The following is a 27,388-nucleotide window of genomic DNA, read 5'->3' as shown; positions in this document are numbered from 1 at the left end:
CAGCTCACTGCAACCTCTGCCTCCTGGTTTCAAAAGATTCTCATGCCTCGGCCTCCCACGTAGCTGAGATTACAGGTGTACCACCACGCCTGACTAATTTTTAAAAATATTTTTAGTAGAGATATGGTTTCACCATGTTAGCCATACAGGTCTGGAACTCCTGACCTCAAGTGATCTGCCCACCTGGGCCTCCCAAAACGCTGGAATTACATGTGTGAGCCACTGTCCCTGGCCAGTTCAGTGGTTTTTAGTACATTCACAGAGTTGTGCAGTTATCACCACAATCCAGTTTTAGAACATTTGCATCATCCCCAAAAGATACCCTGTAACCTGTTCTTTCTACCCCAGTCCATGGCAACTACTAGTCTACTTTATTTTTTTTTTCTTTTCTTTTTTTTTTTTTTTTTTAGACAGAGTCTCACTCTGTCACCTAGCCTGGAGTGCGGTGGCGCAATTTCAGCTCACTGCAACCTCTGCCTCCCAGGTTCAAGGGATTTTCCTGCCTCAGCCTCCCAAGTCGCTGCAACTACAGGCGCCAGCCACAATACCTGGCTAATTTTGTATTTTTAGTAGAGGTAGGGTTTCGCCATGTTGGCCAGGGTAGTCTTGAACTCCAGACCTAAAGTGGTCCACCCAACTCAGCCTCCCAAAGTGCTGGGATTACAGGCATGAACCACCGCTCCCGGCCTCTACTTAATATTTCTGTAGATTTGCCTATTCTGGGTATTTAAAAAGTTTTATTTTATTATATTTTTTGAGATAGCATCTCACTCTGTTGCTCAGGCTGGAGTGCAATGGTGCAATCTCAGCTCACTGCAGCCGAAACCTCCTGGGCTCCAGTGTTCTTCCCTCCTCCCTCCCTCAAGTAGCTGAAACCACAGGTCTACGCCACCATGACCCAGTAATTTTTGTATATTTTGGTTGAGATGGGGTTTTGCCATATTGCCCAGGCTGGTCTCAAACTCCAGAGGTCAAGCAATTCACCTGCCTCAGCCTCCCCAAGTGCTGGGATTACAGGCGTGAGCCACACTGCCTGGCCTATTCTGGGTATTTTAATAAACAGAATCATAGAATATATGACCTTTTGTTTTTAACTTCTTTTATTCAGCATAATGTTTTCAAGGTTCATTCATGTCATAGCATGTATCTGTACTTCGTTCCTTTTTATTGCCAAATAATATTCCATCGCATAGGAGATGCCACATTTCCTTTATCTATCCTGTGATGGACATTTGGCTTGTTGCCACTTTTGGCTGTTGTCAGTAATGCTGTCATGAACATTTATGTACAGGATTTTCTGTAAACATGTTTTCATTTCTCTTGCGTGTATACGTAAGTGTCAAATTTCTAGGTCATATGGTAACTCTCTTTAACCTTTTGAGGAACTGCCAAGCTGTTTTCTAAAGTGGCAGCATCATTTACATTTCCACCAGCAATGTATGAGGTTCCACATCCTCAACCACACTTGTTATTGCCTGTCATTTTGATTTTATCCCATACAAAGTGGGTATAAAGTGGTATCTCATGGTTTTGAGTTGGATTTTCCTAATGCCTGATGAGGTTGAACATCTTTTCAGGTGCTCCCTCTCAAGTTTTTGTTTGTTTGCTTGTTTGTTTGTTTGTTTGAGATGGAGTTTCACTCTCGTTGCCCAGGCTGGAGTGCAATGGTGCAATCTTGTCTCACTGCAACCTCCGCCTCCTGGGTTCAAGTGATTCTCCTGCCTCAGCCCCCGCAAGTAGCTGGGATTACAGGCATGCGTCACCACGGCTGGCTAATTTTGTATTTTTAGTAGAGATGGGGTTTCTCCATACTGGTTAGACTGGTCTCAAACTCCTGACCTCAGGTGATCTGCCCGCCTCAGCCTCTCAAAGTGCTGGGATTACAGGCATGAGCCACTGTGCCCAGCCTCTCTCTCAAGTTTTTAAAATAAAAATTTGCAAACATTCAGAAAATCTGAAAGAATTATACAGAGAATATTGGTGTACATTTCAGCTAGATTCAATGATTAACATTTAGCAGTGTATACACTTTTATTACTTGTACTCTCCATATATATGTATATGTGCATATCTATAGACATACTTTTTGCTTATTAAATCTTATGACACTTATGATAAATCAACATGTATCTCTTAACCACATTCTTCTACATACCCACAGTAGCAGAATTATATGTGAAAAAATTTAAAATTCCATCACTCATATTCATAGATTCATATTCAAATCTCAGTTGTCACAATGTTTTTTTTTACCTTTATGTCTTCCAAAAATTTAAATTGTTCTGTACTTCTGACAAAAATGTAGTGTAAATTAGGGATTTAATTTCATTTTTCTCCATATAAATAACCAAATATCTCAGCCTCCTCTTTTCCTCAGTAATGTATAATGCTGGTTTTCCTGTGCTGTGTGTGCCTTTTGGTCAATTTGTTTACATTTGGGCTAATTCCATACTGTGTTAATTATAGCTATAAAATAAATATTAATTTATTAAATATATTACATTAATATGAATTGAATTCTTTAGTTTATTACTATTTATTATAGCTATGGCTTGAAGTAAATATTGATATCTGACAGAGCAAGAACTGTCATTATTCCCTAAGTCATTACTATCAAGCTTAATTCTTGCTTTTCAGGAGTATTTTGATTTTTCCTGACCCTTGTCAATTCATGTAAAAAATATAGGTATGAGCCATGTATTTCTTTTTAGTCAGCTTGGTAACTTATTTTCTAGATATTTGTCTATTTCATCTAAGGTCTCAGTTGGCTGGCATAAAGTTTTCAGAGTATTAACAATAAATTTCTTCTGGATCTGTAGCTATTACATGTTTTTAATTTTGCTTATCATTGCCTTGTCTCTTTTTCTCTTAATATTATTATTGATGTCCAAGTTATGATTATTTTTGAGACAGGGTTTCACTCTGTCTCCCAGGCTGGAGTGTAGTGCCATGATCTTGGCTCACCTCAACCTCCACCTCCCAGGCTCAAGCCATCCTCCTTCCTCAGCCTCCTGAGTAGCTGGAACTACAGGCGCGACACCACGCCCAGCTAATTTTGTACTTTGTTTTTGTAGAGATGGGGCTTTGCTGTGTTGCCCAAACTGGTTTCAAACTCCTGGACTCATGTGATCTGTCTGCCCTGGCCTCCCAAAGTGCAGGGATTATAGGCATGAGCTACTGCGCCAGGCTAACGTCCAAATTATTTTGTCTTAAAAGACCAACTTCTACCTATTTTTTATCTGCTGTATTACATCTTTGTTTTCTGCTTTGTGGGTTATTCCTCTTATAGTATTATCTTTTCCCTTTTACCCCCTTAGGGTTTATTCTCTTATGTTTTAATGTTTTAAACTGAGTATCCAGTTTATTAACATTCAGTCTGTCCTTTCTGATATAAGCATTTAAAACTACAAATGTCTATCTGCCACTTTCTCTGCCTGTCTTAATTTTATTATAGGATATTTCAAACATATACAAAATTGGACAGCATAACAAACCCCCATGCATCCATCAACTAGCTTGCTGAAGCAAGATATTTGAATATAAAATGAGTGATCAATACATCTTAATACTGACCCACTCCCTTCTTGGCACCATATTATTTTTAAGACATTCTCAGACCTCAGTGTATTCCATGTTTCGATATAGTATTTTCATTACTATTTATTTCTAAATATTTTACTTTTATCTTATACTTTCTTATTTACAAAGTTACTTAGAAGTTTTTTTAAAATTTCCAAAAGTATTGATTTTTGTGGGGGTATCATTTTTGTATGGACTGCAAATTGTATTGTGTTCAAAGACTAGGGTCTGTATTAAACTAACTTTTTTTTTAAGATGGGGTCTTGCACTTTTATACAGGCTAGAGTGCAGTAGTGCGATCTCGGCTCACTGTAACCTCCACCTCCCAGGTTCAAGCTGTTCTCCTGCCTCAGCTTCCTGGGTAGCTGGGATTACAGCTGCCTGCGTCATACCCAGCTAATTTTTTGTATTTTTAGGAGAGATGGAGTTTCACCATGTTAGCCAGGTTGGTCTCAAACTCCTAACTTCATGATTCACCCACTTTGGCCTCCCAACCAGGATTACAGGCATGAGCCACTGCCTGGCCCAAACTAACTCTTTCACATTTGTTGAGACCGTGAACTTCTATTCAGGAGTCAGATACTGTATGTCATCCACGTATATATTGTAAAAGCTGTTATCTATACTAATATTTTTGTCTGATCAATAGTTGAAATCTTCCATTATGATGGTAGACTTGTCAAAATTTCCCTATAGTTCTGTCATTTGTTTTTTTTTTTTTTTTTTTTTTTTTTTTTTTTTATTGCATTTTAGGTTTTGGGGTACATGTGAAAAACATGCAAGGTTGTTGCTTAGGTGCATACGTGGCAGTGTGATTTGCTGCCTTCCTCCCCTTCACCCATATCTGGCATTTCTCCCCATGCTATCCCTCCCCAATTCCCCACCCCCCCGCTGTCCCCCCCACTCCCCCACAACAGACCCCCATGTATAGTGCTCCCCTCCCTGTGTCCATGTGTTCTCCTTGTTCAACACCCGCCTATGAGTGAGAACATGTGGTGTTTGATTTTGTGTTCTTGTGTCAGTTTGCTGAGAATGATGTTTTCCAGGTTCATCCATGTCCCTACAAAGGACGCGAACTCCTCGTTTTTAATGGCTGCATAATATTCCATGGTGTATATGTGCCACATTTTTCCTGTCCAGTCTATCATCGATGGGCATTTGGGTTGGTTCCAGGTCTTTGCTATTGTAAACTGTGCTGCAATGAACATTCGTGTGCATGTGTCCTTATAGTAGAACGATTTATAATCCTTTGGATATATGCCCAGTAATGGGATTGCTGGGTCAAATGGAATTTCTATTTCTAGGTCCTTGAGGAATCGCCACACTGTTTTCCACAATGGTTGAACTAATTTACACTCCCACCAACAGTGTAAAAGTGTTCCTATTTCTCCACATCCTCTCCAGCATCTGTTGTCTCCAGATTTTTTAATGATTGCCATTCTAACTGGTGTGAGATGGTATCTCAATGTAGTTTTGATTTGCATTTCTCTAATGGCCAGTGATGATGAGCATTTTTTCATATGCTTGTTGGCCTCATGTATGTCTTCTTTTGTAAAGTATCTGTTCATGTCCTTCGCCCACTTTTGAATGGGCTTGTTTGTTTTTTTCTTGTAAATCTTTTTTAGCTCGTTGTAAATTCTGGATATCAGCCCTTTGTCAGATGGGTAGGCTGCAAAAATTTTTTCCCATTCTGTTGGTTGCCGATTCACTCTATTGACTGTTTCTTTTGCTGTGCAGAAGCTGTGGAGTTTGATTAGGTCCCATTTGTCTATTTTGGCTTTTGTTGCCAATGCTTTTGGTGTTTTGGTCATGAAGTCCTTGCCTACGCCTATGTCCTGAATGGTTTTGCCTAGGTTTCCTTCTAGTGTTTTTATGGTGTTAGGTCTTATGTTTAAGTCTTTAATCCATCTGGAGTCAATTTTAGTGTAAGGTGTCAGGAAGGGGTCCATTTTCTGCTTTCTGCATATGGCTAGCCAGTTTTCCCAACACCACTTATTGAACAGGGAATCCTTTCCCCATTGCTTGTTTTTATCAGGTTTGTCAAAGATCGGGTGGTTGTAGATATGTTGTGTTGCCTCCGATGCCTCTGTTCTGTTCCATTGGTCTATATCTCTGTTTTGGTACCAGTACCATGCTGTTTTGATTACTGTAGCCTTGTAGTAGAGTTTGATGTCTGGTAGTGTGATGCCTCCTGCTTTGTTCTTTTTGCTTAGAATTGACTTGGCTATGCGGGCTCTCTTTTGGTTCCATATGAAGTTTAAGGTGGTTTTTTCCAGTTCTGTGAAGAAGGTCATTGGTAGCTTGATGGGGATAGCATTGAATCTGTATATTACTTTGGGCAGTATGGCCATTTTCACGATATTAATTCTTCCTAACCATGAACATGGAATGTTTCTCCATCTGTTTGTGTCCTCTCTTATTTCGTTGAGCAGTGATTTGTAGTTCTCCTTGAAGAGGTCCTTTACATTCCTTGTTAGTTGTATTCCTAGGTATTTTATTCTCTTTGTAGCGATTGTGAATGGCAGTTCGTTCTTGATTTGGCTCTCTTTAAGTCTGTTATTGGTGTATAGGAACGCTTGTGATTTTTGCACATTGATTTTGTATCCTGAGACTTTGCTGAAGTTGCTTATCAGTTTCAGGAGCTTTTGGGCTGAGATGAGGGGGTCTTCTAGATATACAATCATGTCGTCTGCAAATAGAGACAATTTGACTTCCTCCTTTCCTAATTGAATACCCTTTATTTCTTTTTCTTGCCTGATTGCTCTGGCTAGAACTTCCAGTACTATATTGAATAGGAGTGGTGAGAGAGGGCATCCTTGTCTAGTGCCAGATTTCAAAGGGAATGCTTCCAGTTTTTGCCCGTTCAGTATGATATTGGCTGTCGGTTTGTCGTAAATAGCTTTTATTATTTTGAGATACGTTCCATCGATACCTAGTTTATTGAGGGTTTTTAGCATAAAGGGCTGTTGAATTTTGTCGAAGGCCTTCTCTGCATCAATTGAGATAATCATGTGGTTTTTGTCTTTGGTTCTGTTTATGTGGTGAATTACATTTATAGACTTGCGTATATTGAACCAGCCTTGCATCCCCGGGATGAATCCTACTTGATCATGGTGGATAAGCTTTTTGATGTGCTGTTGTAATCGGCTTGCCATTATTTTATTGAAGATTTTTGCATCTATGTTCATCATGGATATTGGCCTGTAGTTTTCTTTTCTTGTTGAGTCTCTGCCAGGTTTTGGTATTAGGATGATGTTGGTCTCATAAAATGATTTGGGAAGGATTCCCTCTTTTTGGATTATTTGGAATAGTTTCAGTAGGAATGGTATCAGTTCCTCTTTGTATGTCTGGTAGAATTCGGCTGTGAACCCATCTGGGCCTGGGCTTTTTTTGGGTGGTAGGCTCTTAATTGCTGCCTCGACTTCAGACCTTGTTATTGGTCTATTCAGGGTTTCGACTTCTTCCTGGTTTAGGCTTGGCAGGAGGCAGCTGTCCAGGAATTTATCCATTTCCTCCAGGTTTTCTAATTTATGTGCATAGAGTTGCTTGTAATAATCTCTGATGATGGTTTGAATTTCTGTGGAATCTGTGGTGATATCGCCTTTGTCATTTTTTATTGCATCTATTTGGTTATTCTCTCTTTTCTTTTTTATTAGTCTGGCTAGTGGTCTGTCTATTTTGTTGATCTTTTCAAAAAACCAGCTCCTGGATTTATTGATTTTTTGAAGGGTTTTTCGTGTCTCTATCTCCTTCAATTCTGCTTTGATCTTAGTTATTTCTTGTCTTCTGCTAGGTTTTGAGTTTTTTTGATCTTGCTCCTCTAGCTCTTTCAATTTTGACGATAGGGTGTCAATTTTAGATCTCTCCTTTCTTCTCATGTGGGCACTTATTGCTATATATTTTCCTCTAGAGACTGCTTTAAATGTGTCCCAGAGATTCTGGTATGTGGTGTCTTCATTCTCGTTGGTTTCGAAGAACGTCTTTATTTCTGCCTTCATTTCATTGTTTATCCAGTCAACATTCAGGAGAAAGTTGTTCATTTTCCATGAGGCTGTGCGGTTCTGGGTTGGTTTCTGAATTCTGAGTTCTAACTTGATTGCACTGTGGTCTGAGAGACTGTTTGTTATGGTTTCCGTTCTTTTGCATTTGCTGAGGAGTGATTTACTTCCAATTATGTGGTCAATTTTAGAGTAGGTGTGATGTGGTGCTGAGAAGAATGTATATTCTGTGGATTTGGGGTGGAGAGTTCTGTAAATGTCTATTAGGTTTGCTTGTTCCAGGTCTGAGTTCAAGTCCTGGATATCCTTGTTAATTTTCTGTCTCGTTGATCTGTCTAATATTGACAGTGGTGTGTTGAAGTCTCCCACTATTATTGTGTGGGAGTCTAAGTCTCTTTGTAAGTCTTTAAGAACTTGCCTTATGTATCTGGGTGCTCCTGTATTAGGTGCATATATATTTAGGATCGTTAGCTCTTCTTGCTGCATTGATCCTTTTACCATTATGTAATGTCCTTCTTTGTCTCTTTTGATCTTTGTTGCTTTAAAGTCTATTTTATCAGAGATGAGAATTGCAACTCCTGCTTTTTTTTGCTCTCCATTTGCTTGGTAAATCTTCCTCCATCCCTTTATTTTGAGCCTTTGTGTATCCTTGCATGCGAGATGGGTTTCCTGGATACAGCACACTGATGGGTTTTGGCTTTTTATCCAATTTGCCAGTCTGTGTCTTTTGATTGGGGCATTTAGTCCGTTTACATTTAGGGTTAATATTGTTATGTGTGAATTCAATCCTGTCATTTTGGTGCTAGGTGGCTGTTTTGCCCTTTGGTTGATGCAGATTCTTCATTGTGTTGATGCTCTTTACCTTTTCGTGTGTTTTTGGAGTGGCTGGTACTGGTTGTTCTTTTTTATGTGTAGTGCCTCCTTCAGGAGCTCTTGTAGAGCTGGTCTGGTGTTGATGAACTCTCTGAGTTCTTGCTTGTTCACAAAGGATTTTATTTTTCCTTCACTTATGAAGCTTAGTTTGGCTGGATACGAAATTCTGGGTTGAAAGTTCTTTTCCTTAAGGATGTTGAATATCGGCCCCCACTCTCTTCTGGCCTGTAGGGTTTCTGCTGAGAGATCTGCAGTGAGTCTGATGGGCTTCCCTTTGTGGGTAACCCGACCTTTCTCTCTGGCTGCCCTTAGTATTTTCTCCTTCATTTCAACCCTGGTGAATCTGATGATTATGTGTCTTGGGGTTGCTCTTCTAGAGGAGTATCTTTGTGGTGTTCTCTGTATTTCCTGGACTTGAATCTCGGCCTGCCTTGTTAGGTTGGGGAAGTTTTCCTGGATAATATCCTGAAGAGTATTTTCCAGCTTGGATGCATTCTCTTCATCACATTCAGGTACACCTATCAAACGTAGATTAGGTCTTTTCACATAGTCCCATATTTCTTGTTGACTTTGTTCATTCCTTTTTACCCTGTTTTCTCTAATCTTGCCTTCTCGTTTTATTTCATTGAGTTGATCTTCGACCTCTGATATCCTTTCTTCTGCTTGGTCAATTCGGCTGTTGAAACTTGTGCATGCTTCACGAAGTTCTCGTGTTGTGTTTTTCAGCTCCATCAATTCGCTCATATTCCTCTCTAAGTTGTCCATTCTTGTTAGCATTTCGTCAAGTCTTTTTTCAAGGTTCTTAGTTTCTTTGCATTGGGTTAGAACATGTTCTTTTAGCTCACGGAAGTTTCTTATTATCCACTTTCTGAAAGCTGATTCTGTCATTTCATCACACTCATTCTCCGTCCAGTCTTGTTCCCTTGCTGGTGGGGAGTTGTGATCCCTTGTAGGAGGAGAAGTGTTCTGGTTTTGGGTGTTTTCATCCTTTTTGCGCTGGTTTCTTCCCATCTTTGTGGATTTTTCCACCTGCTGACTTTGTAGTTGTTGTCTTTCTGATTTTGGTAATTTTAAGTCTGCTGTGGCAGAACTCATAAACCCCCTGCTCTTCCCCCGAGGTGTTCTGTCCCAGGGAGTTACTGTTTTCTGATGTTCCCCTGTGCGGTTGCTGTTTTCCCTGCCCACAAGGTGGCAGCCTAGTCACACTCAGGTTGCAGAGGCTTCGCTAAGCTGCTGTGGGCTCCACCCAGCTTCCGTGTGAACTTCTGGGTGTAGTTAGAACTGCTTCCGCTATGTTGGCCCGCCCCTGTAGTGACGGAGTCTCTGTAGTGGCGGATTGCCTTGGTACAGAACAGCAGGGTGCCTATGGAGAACGCCCCTCCTCCACAGAGCTGGACCGTCCCGGTTTCAGTTGTGTTTCAGGTCTTCTTGCTGGGTAAGAGGGGACACCGTCTCATCCGATCTGCCTCCGGAGCCGCTGCGTTGGCTAAAGCCGCGGCTCTGAGATTCGTGGCGCTGGCCTGGCTCCCCGTTTCAGCTCCCCTTGCTGGCTTATAGGGGACTCAGACTCTCTCACTTTATACAGTGAGCCGTTGCCTCAGGGTGCCGGCCCAGCGACTGCGCCGTTCAAGCCAGCGGCGCCAGCGGCGCTGGCGACCCGTGTGGCTTCTCTGCGTGTGAATCTCCTGTTCTGTGGGCAGTAAAAATCAGTCTGGAAATACGGCGTCCACTCACCCTCTGTGCTTTCTCTCGGAGCTGCATTCCCGAGTTCCTCCTAAGCGGCCATCTTGGATCTCCAATCTCTGTCATTTGTTTTTAACATATCTATTTTGTTAGGTAGGTAGCAGTTTCAAATTATACAATTCGGGTGATTTAAACCTTTTTTAAATTATAAAGTGACTCATTTACGATGCATTTTATCTTAGAGACCATTTTAGCTGATGTATGGCTACTTCAGCTTTCTTTTAGTAGTATCTACTTATGACATGTTGTGCGTCCCTAATCTGAAAATCCAAAATGCTCCAAAATCTGAAACTTTTTGAGCACCAACATGATGCTCAAAGGAAATACATATTTTCTGAGTTCTAAATGTTATATAGTGTATAGAACTGGATTTTGTTTGTTTTGTTTTTTTGTTTTGTTTTGTTTTTGAGACAGAGTCTCACTCTGTCACCCAGGCTGGAGTGCAGTGGCACGATCTCAGCTCACTGCAACCTCTACCTCCTGGGTTCAGGCGATTCTCCTGCCTCAGCCTCCCAAGTAGCTGGGATTACAGGCACCTGCCACCATGCCTGGCTAATTTTTGTATTTTTAGTAGAGATGGGGTTTCACCATGTTGGCCAGGCTCATCCTGAACTCCTGACCTCAGGTGATCCACCTGCCTTGGCCTCCTAAAGTGTTGGGATTACAGGCGTGAGCCACCATGCCCGGCCCAGAACTGGATTTTTAAATTCCAGTCAATATTCAGTAAATTTAGTATATCCCATATATTTCAACTCGTAATAGATTCGGATTTACTTACCATTATGTTCTTTTGTGCTTATGTTAGCCTTATTTTTCTAATTCGGCAGTCCCCAATCTTTTTGGCACCAGGGACTGATTTTTGTGGAAGACCATTTTTTTCCCACAGGCAGGGGCCAGGGCAGGCATAGGCATGGTTTTGGGATGAAATGGTTCCACCTCAGAAAATCACACAGTAGATTCTCATAAGGAGCACGCAACCTAGATCCCTCATGTGCGCAGTTCACAATAGAGTTCCTGCTGCTGTGAGAATGCGCCGGCTGATCTGACAGCAGGCGGTGCTCAGGCAGGTTTGCAGCTGGCCTCCTGCTGTGTGGCCCAGTCCCCAAACGGGGACCACCAGCCCCGGGGTTGGGGACCTCTGCTATGTTGTTTTCCTGTTGTTCTTGCTGCTACTAAATTGATAAAACTTTCTTTAGTCTATCTTTCCTCTACAATTTTGGAAGTTACACATTTTGATTCTTTAGTAATTATGCTAAAAACTATAGCTTCCATACTTAAAACATAAAGTTAATCAAGATCCTTATAGTCTCCTCCCAAACAAATGGAAGGCTCTTAGAACACTGTAATTCTGATCACTGAACTGTTGTTTTCAGCATTTTTTGTTTTTTTTTTTGAGACAGGGTCTTGTCCTGTTGTCCACACTGGAGTGCACTAGTGTGCAATCAATCATAGCTCACTACAGTTTTGAACTCTGGGCTCAAGGGATCCTTCTGCCTCTGCCTGCCAAGTAGCTGGGACTACATGCAAGCCACTGTGCATGGCTAACTTTTTAGTTTTTTGTAGATACCAGGTCTCACTGTGTTGCGCAGTTTGGTCTCAAAACTCCTGGGCTCAATTGGCCTCCCTAAGTGCTGGGGATTACAGGCGTGAGCCACCATGCCCAGCTAGTCTTAACTCATTTTTTATATGCCTCTAAAGGAGACATTATTTATTATGGTTTTCTACAGTTCATATTGGGTTACATTTGCCAGGATCTTCATCAGTCTTTTTTGTTAATCACTGTTATATATTACTTCTTCCTTCTTTATTCAATTTTTAAAATTCATGTGGCATATATTTCAGTAGGCTTTTCAGTGAGTCTCTGTTATCCTAAAGTCTCTCAGTCTTTGAAAAGTCTTTAGTTCATTTTCATTCTTGGATGATAAATAGAAATCAAATTCTAGATTGACAGTTATTTTGATTATTTTGAAGCTACTGTATTATCTTTGATTTCTATGGCTGCTACGGAGAACTTCTACCACCAGGTTATATTCTTGTGGGTAAACTATCTTTTTCTTTCCAGTTGTTTTTAAGCTTTTTATCTCTGTTGTTCTGCAGTATTTTTATTTATCCCTGGCTCACTGCATTTCCTAAAGATGAAGATGCATGTCTTTCATTAATCATTTTCAGCCATTATCATTTTTAATATTGCCTTGCTCTTCTACTCTTGATTCTCTCCTCTGAGAACTTCTACTGGACATACGCTGAATATTCTCATTCAATTGTTCATGCCTTTTAACCCATATTTTCCATCACTACTCCATTCTTACTAATTTCCCCAACTTCATTTTATATAGTTTATTCATTCTCTAATTCTATATACTAATATCTTCATTAAGTTAATTTCCAGCACAGTTGTACCTCGGTATCTGCAGGGAGTTGGTTCCAGGATCCCTTTCACTACCAAAACCCACAGATTCTCAAGGACCCTATATAAAATGGTATCTTTACGGTGCTTTTTGTTGTTTTTGTTTTTTTTGAGACAAGGTCTCATTCTGTTGCCAGGCTGGAGAGCAGTAACACAGTCATGGCTCACTATAGTCTCAACCTCCTGGGCTCAGGTGATTCTCACACCTCAATCTACCAAGTAGCTGGGACTACAGGCACATGCCACTATGCCTGGCCAATTTTTGTATTTTGTGTAGACAGGGTTTTGCCACGTTGCCCAGGCTGGTCTAGAACTCCTGGGCAGACAAGTAGTCTGCCTGCCTCCTCTGCCAAAAGCACTGGAATTACAGGCGTGAGCCACCATGCCCGGCCTGGCGTAGTATTTGCATGTAACCTATGCACATCCTCTCATATACTTTAAATAATCTCTGGATTACTTATAATACCTAATACAAGAACTTTGTAAATAGTTCTTATACTGTATTTTAAAATGTGTATCATTTTTATTGTTGTACTTTTTTTCAGGTATTTCCTGTCACAGTTAGTTGATTTTGAAGATACAGAGCCTGTAAATAGAGAGGGCTAACTATGTTGTATTTCTCATTTCTGAAAATTCTACTTAGTTTCTAAAGTTTTTTTTCTTCTTCTAAATATCTTGAATTTTAAATATACTTTATTTGTAACCTCTGCTTAATAATTCTGTTATCTAAAGTCCTTAGGGGTTTAATCTTATTGCCTTCTGACTCATGATAAATTGCCTCCATGCTTGTTCTGTTATTTTGAATTGTGATCTCAACTTTGGGGTTTCATATGTGGGTATCCTGTTCAGTCTGAGTTAACATGCAACAATCTAGAAATTCTGTTTCCTTCTGGCAACTGCCCTAGAAATACTTTTCATATTAAATTCACAGGGTTCTCAGACCACACAAATAGTATAAATTGGAATCCCAAACTAGAGAGAAGGTAGGTCTGTGGTGACAAATTCTCAGGAATGAATTTTATTCTCTGTACCATGAGTCCAATCTAACACAAGCACTGGGAGGTGGATTTTTAAAAAAATCCTTTCCTCGAAGGTGAATTACTTTAAGGGTCCTGGCTTTATTTGTGGATCTCAATCCAGCTTCTCACTTGGTAGGGGGACCTAAGACTTTACCTCCAGTGTCCTTGTGTGACCTTTTTAAAGACACAAGCATAGCCGGGTGCAGTGGCTCGCACCTGTAATCCCAACACTGGGAGGCTGAGATGGGTGGATCACTTGTGGTCAGGAGTTCGAGACCAGCCTGGCAATCATGGCGAAACCCCGTCTCTACAAAAAAAATATGAAAATTAGCTGGGTGTGGTGGCACGCGCTTGTAGTCCCAGCTACTCAGGAGGGCTGAGGCAGGAGAATTGCTCGAACCTGGGAGGTCGCAGTGAGCCAAGACAGCACCATTGCACTCCAGCCTAGGCAATGGAGCGAGACTCCATCTCAAAAAAAAAAAAGAAACCAAACACAAGCATACTGGTTACAGAGACTAGGGACTGTCTTTACTCCCAGGCAGTCACAGAGCATAAACCACACACCATACTGTTGAATTTTATGTTTTGGGGCCCCGCCCAGGCTGGAGTGCAGTGGCACAATCTTGGCTCACCACAACCTCCGCCTCCTGAGTTCAAGCAATTCTCTTGCCTCAGCCTCCCGAGTAGCTGGGATTACAGGCATGCGCCACCATGCCTGGCTAATTTTTGCATTTTTAGTAGAGACAGGTTTTCATCATGTTGGCCAGGCTGGTCTCAAACTCCTGACCTCAAGTGATCCAAACACCTTAGCCTCCCAAACTGTTGGTATTACAAGCATGAGACATCATGCGTCCGGGTGATGATGTCAAAAAGTTTTTAAACATAATTCATCAACCCTGAACATAATACTCCAGTTACGGTCTATTGAATCACTTCAGCACATGACTTCATCTGCCAGATAGTTTTCTTTTCTTTTTTTAAATTATACTTTAAGTTCTGAGGTTCATGTGCAGAACGTGCAAGTTTGTTACATAGGTATATACGTGCCATGGTGGTTTGCTGCATCCATCACCCTGTCATCTACATTGGGTATTTCTCCTAATGCTCTCTCTCCCCTAACCACCCCCCCCCCGCTATCACTCCCCTTGTCCCTCATCCCCTGCCCCCCAACAGGCCCTAGTGTGTGATGTTTCCCTCCCTGTGTCCATGTGTTCTCATTGTTCAATGCCCACTTAGGAGTGAGAACATGTGGTGTTTGGTTTTCTGTTCTTGTGTCAATTTGCTGAGAATGATGGTTTCAAGCTTTATCTATGTCCCTGCAAAGGAAATGACCTCATCCCTGTTTTATGGCTGCATAGTATTCCATGGTGTATATGTGTCACATTTTCTTTATCCAGTCTATCATTCATGGGCATTTGAGTTGGTTCCAAGTCTTTGCTATTGTGAACAGTGCTGCAATAAACATACATGTGCATGTGTCTTTATAATAGAATGATTTATAATTCTTTGTGTATATACTCAGTAACGGGATTGCTGGGTCAAATGGTATTTCTATTTCTAGATCCTTGAGGAATTGCCACCACACTGTCTTCCACATCCTCTCCAGCATCTGTTGTCTCCTGATTTATGATTGCTATTCTAACTGGCATGAGATGGTATCTCATTGTGGTTTTGATTTGCATTTCTCTAATGATCAGTGATGATGAGCTTTTTCATGTTTGTTGGCTGCATGAATGTCTTCTTTTGAGAAGCGTCTATTCATATCCTTCACCCACTTTTTGATGGGGTTGTTTTTTTCTTGTAAATTTGTTTAAGTTCTTTGTAAATTCTGGATATTAGCCCTTTGTCAGATGGGTAGATCGCAAACATTCCAACCTTTTTTCCCATTCTGTTGGTTGTCGGTTCATTTTAATGATAGTTTATTTTGCTGTGCAGAAGCTCTTTAGTTTAATTAGATCCCATTTGTCAATTTTGGATTTTGTTGCCATTGCTTTTACTCATGAAGTCCTTGCCTATGCCTATGTCCTGAATGGTATTGCCTAAGTTTTCTTCTAGGGTTTTTATGGTTTTAGGTCTTATGTTTAAATCTTTAATACATCTTAATTTTTTAAAATAAGATGTAAGGAAGGGATCCAGTTTCAGCTTTCTGTATATGGCTAGCCAGTTTTCCCAACATCATTTATTAAATAGGAAATCCTTTCCCCATTGCTTGTTTTTGTCAGGTTTGTCAAAGGTCAGATGGTTGTAGATGTGTGGTGTTATTTCTTTTTTTTTCTTTTATAAAAAAAGATGGGGTTTCACCATGTTGGCCAGGCTGGTCTTGAACTCTTGACCTCGTGATCCACCCATCTTGGCCTCCCAAAGTGCTGGGATTATAGTGTGAACCACCGCACCTGGCCGTGGTGTTATTTCTGAGGCCTCTGTTCTGTTCCATTGGTCTTTATCTGTTTTGGTATCAGTACCATGCTGTTCTGATTACTGTAGCCTTGTAGTATAGGTTGAAGTCAGGTAGTGTGGTGCCTCCAGCATTTTTTTTTTTCTCTTTTTTGCTTAGGATTGTCTTGGCTATGCAGGCTGTTTTTTGGTTCCATAGGCAGTTTAAAGTGGTTTTTTCCAATTCTGTGAAGAAAGTCAATGGTAGCTTGATGGGGATAGCATTTAATCTATAAATTACTTTGGGCAGTATGGCCATTTTCATGATATTTATTCCTAACAATGAGCATGGAATGTTTTTCCATCTGTTTGTGTTCTCTGTTTTTTCCTTGAGCAGTGGTTTGTAGTCCTCCTTGAAGAGGTCCTCCACATCCCTTGTTAGTTGTATTCCTAGGTACTTTATTCTCTTTGTAGGAATTGTGAATGGGAGTTCACTCATGATTTGGCTGTTTGTCTGTTATTGGTGTATAGGAATGCAGCTGTGAATTCAGCTGTGAACCCGTCTGGTCCTGGACTGTTTTTTGTTGGTAGTTTGTACTATTATTTGCTGTCTCAACTTCAGACCTTGTTATTGGTCTATTCAGGAATTTGGCTTCTTCTTGGTATAAGTGTCCTGGATTCATTTTTTGGAAGGGTTTTCACATCTCTATCTCCTTCACTTCTGCTCTTAGTTATTTCTTCTGCTAGCTTTTGAATTTTTTCTTACTCCTCTAGTATTTTGCTTTTCTTAATTGAATTATATCACACTGTTTTGGGCACCGTATTTTTAATGTAAGGAAGCATGTCAGCTCAAAGTCACATGGCAAGGATCAGGACCAGAATCTTACCTTGATATATATATATATATATATATATTTTTTTTTTTTTTTTGATACAGAGTTTTGCTCTTGTTCCCCAGGCTGGAGTGCAATGGTTCAATCTCGGCTTACTGCAACCTCCGCCTCCTGGGTTCAAGTGATTCTTCTGCCTCAGACTCCCAAGTAGCTGGGATTACAGGCACACGCCATCACTCCCAGGTAATTTTTGTATTTGTAGTAGATACAGGGTTTCACCGTGTTGGCCAAGCTAGTCTTGAACTCCTGACCTCAAGTGATCCGCCCATCTCAGCCTCTCAAAGTGCTGGGATTACAGGTGTTAGCCGCCATGCCCAGCAGAACCTTGATCTTTCAAATGTGAATTTCAGATTATTTCTATGACCTGTAAGGGGAGAGGTGGGGAAGATGAAGGTTGAAGGGAATATTGAATAAGTAACTATCTGTACTAGCTCCTCAATACATATTTGATAATAGCTATATAAAACAAGCCTTATTCCCATTAATAGATGAGAAATTAAAGCTCAGAAAGGTTAAATAATTTTGCTAAGATCACTATGTGACCCAAATTCCAGTTGAAATTGCCTAGACAAATCCATTTTCAAGCAGGGCACAGTGGTGTATGCCTGTAGTCCTAGCTATTTGTGGTCTGAGGTGACAGGATTGCTTGTGCCTAGGAGTTCACGTACAGCTTGGGCAACATAGTGAGAACCTGTTTCTAGAAATAAATAGGTTGGGTGCAGTGGCTCATGTCTGTAATCCCAGCCCTTTGGGAGGCCAAGGCACATGGATCACTTGAGGTCAGGAGTTCAAGACCAGCCTGGCCAACATGATGAAACCGTCTCTACTAAAAATACAAGAAATTAGCTGGGCGTGGTGGTGTGTGCCTGTAATCCCAGTTACTTGGGAGGCTGAGGCAGAGGCAGAATAGCCTGAACCCAGGAGGCAGAGGTTGTGGTGAGTTGAGATCATCCCACTGCACTCCAGTGTGGAAACAGAGCGAGACTCCCTCTCAAATAAAAATAAATGAATAATCTATTTTCTTCCCTCTACACCAGAGGTCAGCAAACTTATTCTGTTAAAGGCCAAATAGTAAATATTGTAGGCCTTTTAAGCCATATGGTATCTGCTGCAACTTTTCAGTTTACCTGTTGTAGCATTAAAGCAGCCACTGAAAAGTGTAAACAAATGAGCATGGCTGTGTTCCCATAAAACTTTAAGGACAGTGACATTTGAATTTCATATAATTTTCACATGTAACAATACTATTATTATTTGGATCTTTTCCCCAACCATACAAAAATATAAAACCCATTGGTAATGCATGGGTCTTGCACAAACAGCCTGGAGCTGACCCATGGGCCATGGTTTGCTGACCCCTCTTGTACACCGTAACACCTTCTTGGAAGTACACCTCTCTTTGCCTTTGTTCCAAACAATACTGGGTTAGGAAAGACATGGAAAGAAGAAGATGAGACACATTATTTTTTGTACCGTATAGGTGATTGAGGGGTTGTTGCTACATAGGCCCCTCAATTTATGCTGTAGGAGTCTTATTCTAAGTTAAATGTTAGAATATGCAGTTGGGAGTCTTATTCTAACATTAAATGTCTCTTTTGTGGCTTATCCTAACCTTAAAATTGTAAATTCATTTAAGAAAGACAGCTTTTTTTTTTTAAGACAGGGTCTCACTCTGTCACCCAGGCTGGAGTGCAGTGGTATAACCATGTCTCTCTGTAGCCTCAACTTCCTGGGCTCGAGAGATTTTACCACCCCAACCACCTGAGTAACTAAGACTACAAGGTGTGCACCACCATGCCTAATCTTTTTTTTTAGATATGGGGTCTCGCTATGTTGCCCAGGCTGGTCTTGAACTCCTGGACTCAAGCATTCTGCCTGCCTCAACCTCCCAGTGTTGGGATTACAGGTGTGAGGCACTGTAACTATCTTCTTACTGTAAAATTTCCTTTAATGCTTAATAGTTGGTGTATAGTAAGTGCTAACTATTCACTGATAAGCATTGATCAGATGCTGCCAAATACTGTTTTTCTTTATTCACAGATGGTCAATGGGCAAAACATACAAGCAGTTACAATGAAATGAGAAGCAGTATAGCAGTCAGGCTATATGTATGATTTAACAACAAAATTATCACTTCCTTTTAGTTTAGTTTAAGGGATAATTTAAAAAGCATTTCTTGTCCCTATCATTTCAGTTCCAGTCGTTATTATGTGTAAGTGAACACTAAGTTTGATATTTCTTGCTCTCACAGAACCATTTTGGTGATCTAGACGGTGGCCACTATGCTGCTTTCTGCAAGAATTCGGTCACACAGGCCTGGTATAGCTTTGATGACACGAGTCAGCGAGATTCCAGGTACTTCTGTTCAAAACGCTACAGCCTATCTCCTGTTCTATAGCTGTCAGCCCTTTTCCATACCAATACAAAAGTGTTAAAAGCCAGGAAAATGGTGTTTCTGGAACACTGCAAAACAAGCAATCAGCATGTGGTGGTAGAGTTTTGTCATTAAACTCTTACAACATACTTGCATCATTAACATTTTTATGTCTTTCGGGAATGTTATACAACCTTTTATCTTAAGGTAAGTCTGTTGTCCAGAAGATGGGTCCTGGTTCACTGAAAAAGGCAGTGTGAAGATAATGCAATGCTAATGGACAGAGGCCTTCAAAACCCTGCAGATTACATAGTGAGTTCAAGTTTCAAAATTCAATCTTTATCAAAAATATCTCATATATAGTCAATAAATTATCTTCCAAAGATACTTCATGGAGCTAAACAAAAATAAGTTTTGTTCAAATGGCTCTGTGAGTTTAAGAATGTGATCTGGATATATCTGATACAGTAATTTAGCCACTAAGTAAGTGGTAAGTTTCTTAGACTAACTGTAAAACATGAAAAGCTTTCAGCTTCACAATTTGAACCCCATCCTTTCATCTTCTCCCTGAGAGCCTGCTAATGGTGATCTCTTTCTCAAGTACTTTTAGAATCTTATTTTTATATGGAGTGTTTTATTGACTACACATATAGCAACTGAGTCCCTCGGTTTAATATATCACTCTGTGAAGAAGATGTGGTTTATAATGCAGTTCACTTTGCAATCATGCCTGACGCCTAGCATTTTTACCTTAATATGTAGAATGAATATTCTCAATATATGAGAATACTAGTCTTGAAAGACTGACTCTGGGTGTTATTATATAGCACGTGTGTGTATAAAATCTATGGTTTTACATACACAGATACACTGTATTTGATAATACAGTATTAAAGACAAAACACAGGGTTGTCAATTATTTTTCTTATTAAGATTTTAATGTAGCTGTAAATGAAATTCATTTTAAAAAAATTAAAGAAAGTTTCCATTTATTTTTTTTTTAGAATAAAGATTTAGTGCACAAATACAGCCCAAAGCCAACAGAAAAATAGCTCTGCCCTGTAATTTCCCTAAGAAAGCAATGCAGTTACTCAAAATTGGCTGAAAGAAAAAAAAAAGCAATCCTCTGAGTTCTAGTTTTCACAAAAGGACCACATGTTAAACTATGTACATTGATTTGATGTGCAAGTATGCAATAAATATGTACACATACATTCCTATCATTTGCTTTATATCATTCTAGAGTATCTCAAGATGGGATTTAGAAATGTGAAAAGGCCGTAACAGTGAAAAGGAAAAACAAGGATACAATGGTTTTTAGACCAGCAGAATAATGCTTAGCTAGTTAATTATTTAAAGTTTGGAGCAGACTAAAAAAATTGTTTTGAAATAAATGGTACCTGTGAGTGATGCTTACTGCAATACTTGTTAAATGTTATTGTCAGCACTGACCGGAATTATATAGTGCTAGTAACATAGCTCCCACTGTCCTAGAATTCCTCTAAATGGCCAGCTATAGCTACCATTATCTTGATAAGCATTTCAAGAGTTGTGTTGCTGAGCCTTTTAAAAGATAACTAGTTTATAACCTATGTCTTCTTATGTGGCTACATCAGTTACTCGTGGTCCCAAGGAAGTATAAAAGAGGATATAAGCTGCTGAAGATTTCACACAAGAAACAGAGATATCGGAAACTTCGTGATCATCAAACTTAAACCACCGTTGTCTTGCTGCATTTTTACAATAGGCTGTATAGTGGCCTCCATCCAGCCCGCCGTAGTGATTCTGTGCCAAACAAACAGGATAGAAAATCAATTCAATTTAAATTGTTATTTATGCCAATAGTTTCAAAGCTTTATGTTGTTCTTACTCTCCCATGAGGTAGGAAACCACTTGAAACTTTTTTTATTTTAACTTGCTTTGAAACAAATAGTCTTCAGTTCAAAGAGATACTTACTGAAACGGAAAACAAATTATATTTCTTCAGATTGTTCTTTGGACCAATAACATACTGTGACAAGTCAAGATTTTCTAACGGGAAGTCCACAGATGTCTGTAATTTTTGTTTCCACCTGCCATCATAGGAAAAACTGCAGAACAAAACATTACAATTATACTGACAGAGGAAGAAACTAGGATGAATCCTCATTCATTAACATCCAGAATGTTAGCCAGGACCATAAAATCCATTTCAAATATAAAGACTTGGAATTTTAGTAGGAGAGGAACGCATTAAAGATATTTGGCTTCACTTCCATTTTACAAATGAGAAAACTGAGGCACACCGATATTTAATGATGTGCGTAAGGTCAAACAGCCAGAATTGTAGAGGTAGAACTACACTCTGGTCCAGCTACAACTGCTACATGAGTCTTCTACAAAGGTAAGACCCACATGTTTATAATGCTGATCACCACAAAAGCAAAGAATGAAAGCCAGAAATTGACAGTAGGGAGACTACTGACTAAAATAATGGCATTCATTCCATTCTGGCATATTCTGCTCCTTTAAACATCAAAACAATGATTGATATATTGGTTGGTGTAATATGGTTATTTCAGAATTTTAAAAAATATTCAGCATTAAAAATTTTAACAAATGTGTCATCACTTATAGAATGTTTATACCTCCACAATTCTCAAATAAGACAATGGAAAAAACTAGCTTTTGTTAGAAAGCTTTTGTTTTTTTATCTTAATACAAGATAAAACATTTTTAACAAATGCTTTCTTTGACACAAAAATTACAGTTCTCAATAAAAAAGTGCAACTTCAAAGTTTTTCAAAAAATCAACTCTGAGTTCTCACTACACAGATGGATTACATGAAGACAAAAGAATCAGCAAAAGAAATAGTCTGTGTTTTATAACTCTTGTCATTATTCCTTCTATTATAGGACTAGATCTTTTCCATCAATTGGAAAATCTGGACAAAATTATTTCTGCACTTAATGGTATCATTAACATTTTATCTTTAAAATTATACTTTAAAAATTATAAATTTCATTTAACACATGACTATGTCTGTTATGCTTAGTCTGCTGTTTGAATGTTTCATTTCATGTGCTATTTTGTGTTGGAATTATATGTATAACTTTTTATACATTTTCACTTGATGCTTTGTAATTATTTAAAATTATGTCTGAAACGCAATAATCGTAAGAAATGACATGAACTAGTGGTATTGTCATTTTCCTATGGTATTGAAAACACTGAGATGAACTAACATTTCTGCTTTATCTCCCTAGATCTACTGTAACCAGATAATTGTCCTTTGTTACGTACCCATGGCAGGCAGTACAAGTATCAATTACACAAGACTTAGAATTCTTTCATTTAATTTCACTGAACAGGAAGAAAAACTTTTCCCTTTACCGTTTCAGATGCACTAAAAGCACAGGTGGTAACTTCCAGATTTCTATCTTTTTTAGAGAATCCCGTCGAGCTCTGCAGTGACTGCAGTAAAATCTGTTGTTATCTGTGAGTTTTTCTTCTTTGGAAAATAATCTAAGGCAATCCTGGCAGAAAAAAAACAAGTAGCAGATACTCATTAATTCATTTCTTCAACAGTGTCAAAGAGCACCTATTTAGTCACTCTGCAGGCCCCAGTGATTCAACAATAAACTACACAGATGAGTTCCTGCCCTCCCAAAGCTTATGATCTAGTGAGGAGTGTAGACAAGTGAACAAAGACAGCACAGTGTGTGGTGAGTGCCATCTCTAATGCGTTGTGACACGACACAGGAAAGCCCCTAACCTGATCAATCAGGGAGAACCTGTTGGAGGAAATGATATTCTGGAGGTAAGACTAAAGGCATCAATAAGCTATCATATAAGAAACGTTGTTGAAATATGGAAAACAGGACATTTACTTCCTATCCCCATGTAAAGCAAATGCTTATGAAAAGTAGGCCTAAGTTGAAGTCAACAGACACCTTTCCAAATTGACTTATGAAACTTCTTAAAAACATATTAACAATTCTGAAAGAATATTTAATAATGGTACTTTAAAATTTCGAATTCTTTCTCATCTACATAGGCCTAATTATAAAATAGAATTTATATTGAGTTTTACCGATAAAATGTTTATAAGAGTAAAGACCAGAAATAAATTGAACAACATACATCTCTATATCCATATAAACAGCATTTTTATCCAATAAATCATTTTCTCTCTATCTTAAATTTACCTGTAATGTACATTTACTTGTGGATGCTAGCGGTAGAGACAAATACATGAAGGCCTCAAATGTCCTAGACTTTTTGTGACAGGTGAGACACTGTACTGTAGATTTGAATTGACCCTGAAAAAGTGCAACAATTATAGACTCATTGAGCTGCTTGTGTTTCTGCCAGGCATGTTCTGCAGCTTTAAAGTCATCGAGATGATCATTATTTTCTTCTTTATATCTCTTCCGATTATCAGCCTGGAAATAAGATTATTTAAGCTCCATATTAGTATCTCAAAGACAATACTTAAATATAAATTGAAAGAATAAAAGTAAATACAAACACTATGCAGATTTAGAAACACTTGTAGTTCTCACAAAGGAGTTGTGCTCTCATTGACTGTGGCAAAAATAATTCTAGCCAAAAATACTGAAAAAACCCACTTTATCAAAGAATGTGACTTGCTGAAATTTCCCAAATTTTTATTTAAAAAGCTGAAAAGGGTCAGATCTGGTGGTTCATGCCTATCATCCCAGTATTCTGGGAGGCCAAGTCAGGAGGATTGCTTGGGGCCAGGACTTCGAGACCAGCCTGTGCAACACAGTGAGAATCCCATCTCTAGCAGAAAAAAAGCTAAAAAGTTTGGTTTTGAAAAACGATATCCTACATATAGCTCGGAATTAAGGCTACAACTAGACAGATAAAATTTTGTTGCCCTAGCCTCACGATATGTATATATACGTATTTGTAAGTGTATTATGTGTATATATATATGTTCGGTGGTAAGAATGGTGACTCCAAAAGTACATGTTAAAAAGTGCAAAAAAAAAAAAAAAAAACGCTGTAGTATATAAATGGAGGGTGGTCATTTATATATAGATACATGCCTCCATGATAACTAGTGTCACATGAGTCATTTGGTTACATGAAATAATTTTTTTTTGGCAGTGGAGGGACAGAGTCTCACTCTGTTGTCCAGGCAACAGATTGTGCAGTGGTACAATCTCGGCTCACTGCAACTTTTGCCTAAGTTCAAGCGATTTTCCTGCCTCAGCATCCTGAGTAGTCGGGATTACAGGCACGTGCCACTGTATCTGGACAATTTTTGTGTTTTTAGTGGAGATGAGGTTTCACCATGCTGGGCAGGCTGGTCTTGAACTCCTGACCTCAGGTGATCGCCAGCCTTGGCCTCTCAAAGTGCTGGGATTACAGGCATGAGCCACTGCACCCAGCTGAGTAATTCTTATTTTATAATAAAGCATAAGAATAGGGGATGTTTCACTTTCAGCAAGGGAATGGGAAAAATAATAACATATATATATTATATATGTGAAATTATATAACAAATGCTCAACCTGTCTATAATCTTTTATAAGATCATTTGCTTACAATTTTACTTTCACATATATGTGGGTCACAAACTCCAAAAACTATTTTAATGTTTGCAAATTTCTCAGCAATACTGCTTGTTAATTAGTAATACCAACTGTATATGCTTCAAATATTACACTTACCAGATGTTTTATAATTCTCTTATAGTCGTTATTTGAATAAACAAGTAGTGAACTGTCATCAACTAGAATTTTAAATTGCTATAAAAATACAGTGCTACTGAGCAACCCTAAACAGTCTCTGCAACTTAGAAAAGTCAAATTTCTTACTTTATTTAGATCTTCATGGAGGCCATCCATTAGGAACAGAAGCAGTTCTTGTGAATCTTGCTGACTGTATCCTGCAAACTGGTCATTGATCTTCCCAATGGTGATTTTAAAGTCTTTTGGACTGATATATCTATACTGTCCTGTCCACAGGGCTTTCATGATTATACCAAATTCTTCTGCCACTTCACCTTTATGCCCCAATAAATTTGACCTGTGCAAATAAAAGTTACAAAAGACAATAAAGGAAGTTTAAAAGTTAAGTAAGGTACAGTGGATTCTTGATGTCAAGACAACATTATTCACAAATTGTAGAGCTACATTAAACTACATATTTACTTGCAGGCTTACCACCAGATTCTCATCTGAATCTGACTTGTTTACATCCCTCCAGCTTCCTTCTTTTGGTGGTAAGCCCTGCATGGTCTCATCAACAGGCTCTAGTTAATGACAGTGAGGTTCTGCCTTCCGGCACTGCTCTCATTCTCTGTCCTTTACTAATCAGAGAAGGCTTTTCTCTAGATTACTCTCTTTTTTGAGATAGATAGGGTCTCACCCAGGCTGGTGGAGTACAGTGGCACAATCACAGTTCACTGTAGCCTTGACCTTCTGGGCTCAGGTGATCCTCCCACCTCAGCCTCCCAAGTAGCAGGGACTATAGGCATGTGCCACTATACCTAGCTAATTTTTGTAGAGATAGAGTTTTGCCTTGTTGCCCAGGCTGGTCTCAAACTCCTGGGCTCCAAGTGATCCACCCTCCTCAGCCTCCCTAAGTGTTAGGATTAGCAGTGTGAGCCACAGTGCCCAGCCTTCATTATTCCTAAGAATAAAGATATTTTCCCCTTTCTAATTTGACTTCTCTGGAGCTGAATGGTAAGTATTAAGGTTTGAAAGGTAAAATAGGTTCTTGATGTCAACATGAAGTTATTCACATACTGTAGCCCAGATTCTTAACTAAATCTCACTTCAAAGATCCCAAAATTCAGGTGTTGCCAATGTGATAGGATTAAGAGATGGGGCCTTTAAAGAGGTGACAGTGCCAAGAGGGCTGCCCTCCCTGGTGAATAGGATTAGGTGCTGTTATTAAAGGGCTTGACAGGAAAAGCTTCTCCTTTTGCCCTTCGACCTTCTACCATGTGAGGATGCAGCAAAAAAGCTTACCAGATGCCGGCATCTAGATGATGGCCTTCCCAGTCCAGAACTATGAGAAAATAAACTTCTGTTCTGTTCTTTACAAATTACCCAGTCTCAGGTATTTTGTTATAGCAGCAGAAAACTAATGGACTAAGATGGTAAATATGGTTAGATCATCCTTTAGCATTATAATACAAAAAGTATGACATTTATTTACCTGTTAATATCATCCTGATAACAGTTTCGGTTGAAATAATCAGCCAAATGTGGAGCATTACATAGGCACTGCAATATTGAGTTCATATAACAAGTATTTCCTAAGTTACGAAGTCCAGTGAGAGCTGGTCCAGAACCTCCAAACACAGGATTGAGGTTCCGAATCTGAGAAGCAGAAAGCCTTGAGATCTCAGCTTTAGGGTAGCATGTGGGCCTGAGGAAGAAAAAACATGTAAGATGTCTTAAAATGCTGAACATCTAAAATTTAGGTTCTATACTATAAAAATAGCAGCAAACTGCAGTACCTGTACGACAGGCATCTTGTAAACAGTTAAAGTGTTAAATCATAAGGTGCTGGGTCTTCCAGGACATGTAATATTTCGGTTAACATCAGTCATACAACTAAGGTCTGAGACCTTTCCATGAAACACATACCTTTAACCTCTTTTTGTTGTTGAAACGGAGTTTCGCTCTTGTTGCCCAGTCTGGAGTGCAATGATGTGATCTTGGCTCACTGCAACCTCTGCCTCCTGGGTTCTAGCGATTCTCCTGCTTCAGCCTCCCTAGTAGATGGGATTACAGGTGCCCACCAGCATGCCTAGCTAATTTTTTGTATAATTTTTAGTAGAGATGGGGTTTCACTACGTTGGCCAGGCTGGTCTCAAACTCCTGACCTCAGGTGATCCACCCACCTCAGCCTCCCAAAGTGCAGGGATTATAGGCATGAGCCACTGCACCTGGCTCATACCTTTAACCTTTTATGTGGGTCATGGATCTTACACCATAAAATTATCTAGCTGCTCATGAACCAGGAACTCTAGTAGAGAAGTTTCTTTTAAACTCCTTTAAATGATCCCTGAAGTCTGGCATTATAAAATGTTTGAACTAACCCAGAAAGCCAAACAAGGAATTTAAAAAAAAAAAAATACTGTGGAGTAGAAATCAAGGGAGGC

General features: G+C 39.4%; 2 protein-coding genes across 2 annotated transcripts in view; one reads left to right on the top strand and one right to left on the bottom strand.

Annotated features, from left to right (window-relative positions):
- The window catches only part of USP50 (ubiquitin specific peptidase 50), a 58,465-nt gene extending 39,031 nt beyond the window's left edge, over positions 1-19,434 (top strand). Inside the window, 2 exon segments of the mRNA XM_064365722.1 lie at positions 19,137-19,219; positions 19,221-19,434. Of these exon segments, the coding sequence (XP_064221792.1) occupies positions 19,137-19,219; positions 19,221-19,320 (183 nt within the window). The 3' untranslated portion in view covers positions 19,321-19,434.
- Positions 19,435-20,175: 741 nt separating this feature from the next.
- The window catches only part of USP8 (ubiquitin specific peptidase 8), an 84,169-nt gene continuing 76,956 nt past the window's right edge, over positions 20,176-27,388 (bottom strand). Inside the window, exons 15-20 of the mRNA XM_012442299.3 lie at positions 26,437-26,649; positions 25,089-25,299; positions 23,448-23,684; positions 22,633-22,775; positions 21,217-21,349; positions 20,176-21,044 (exon numbers count right to left, since the gene is read on the bottom strand). Of these exons, the coding sequence (XP_012297722.2) occupies positions 20,859-21,044; positions 21,217-21,349; positions 22,633-22,775; positions 23,448-23,684; positions 25,089-25,299; positions 26,437-26,649 (1,123 nt within the window). The 3' untranslated portion in view covers positions 20,176-20,858. The remainder of the gene's footprint in view (positions 21,045-21,216; positions 21,350-22,632; positions 22,776-23,447; positions 23,685-25,088; positions 25,300-26,436; positions 26,650-27,388) is intronic.

The sequence above is a fragment of the Aotus nancymaae genome, unplaced genomic scaffold, assembly GCF_030222135.1.
Source record: "Aotus nancymaae isolate 86718 unplaced genomic scaffold, 86718_ANA_hifiasm-v0.15.2.pri h1tg000062l, whole genome shotgun sequence".
Taxonomy (NCBI): Eukaryota; Metazoa; Chordata; class Mammalia; order Primates; family Aotidae; genus Aotus; species Aotus nancymaae.
The sequence above is the reverse complement of the archived record's forward strand: the minus strand, read 5'-3'. Positions and strand labels throughout refer to the sequence as shown.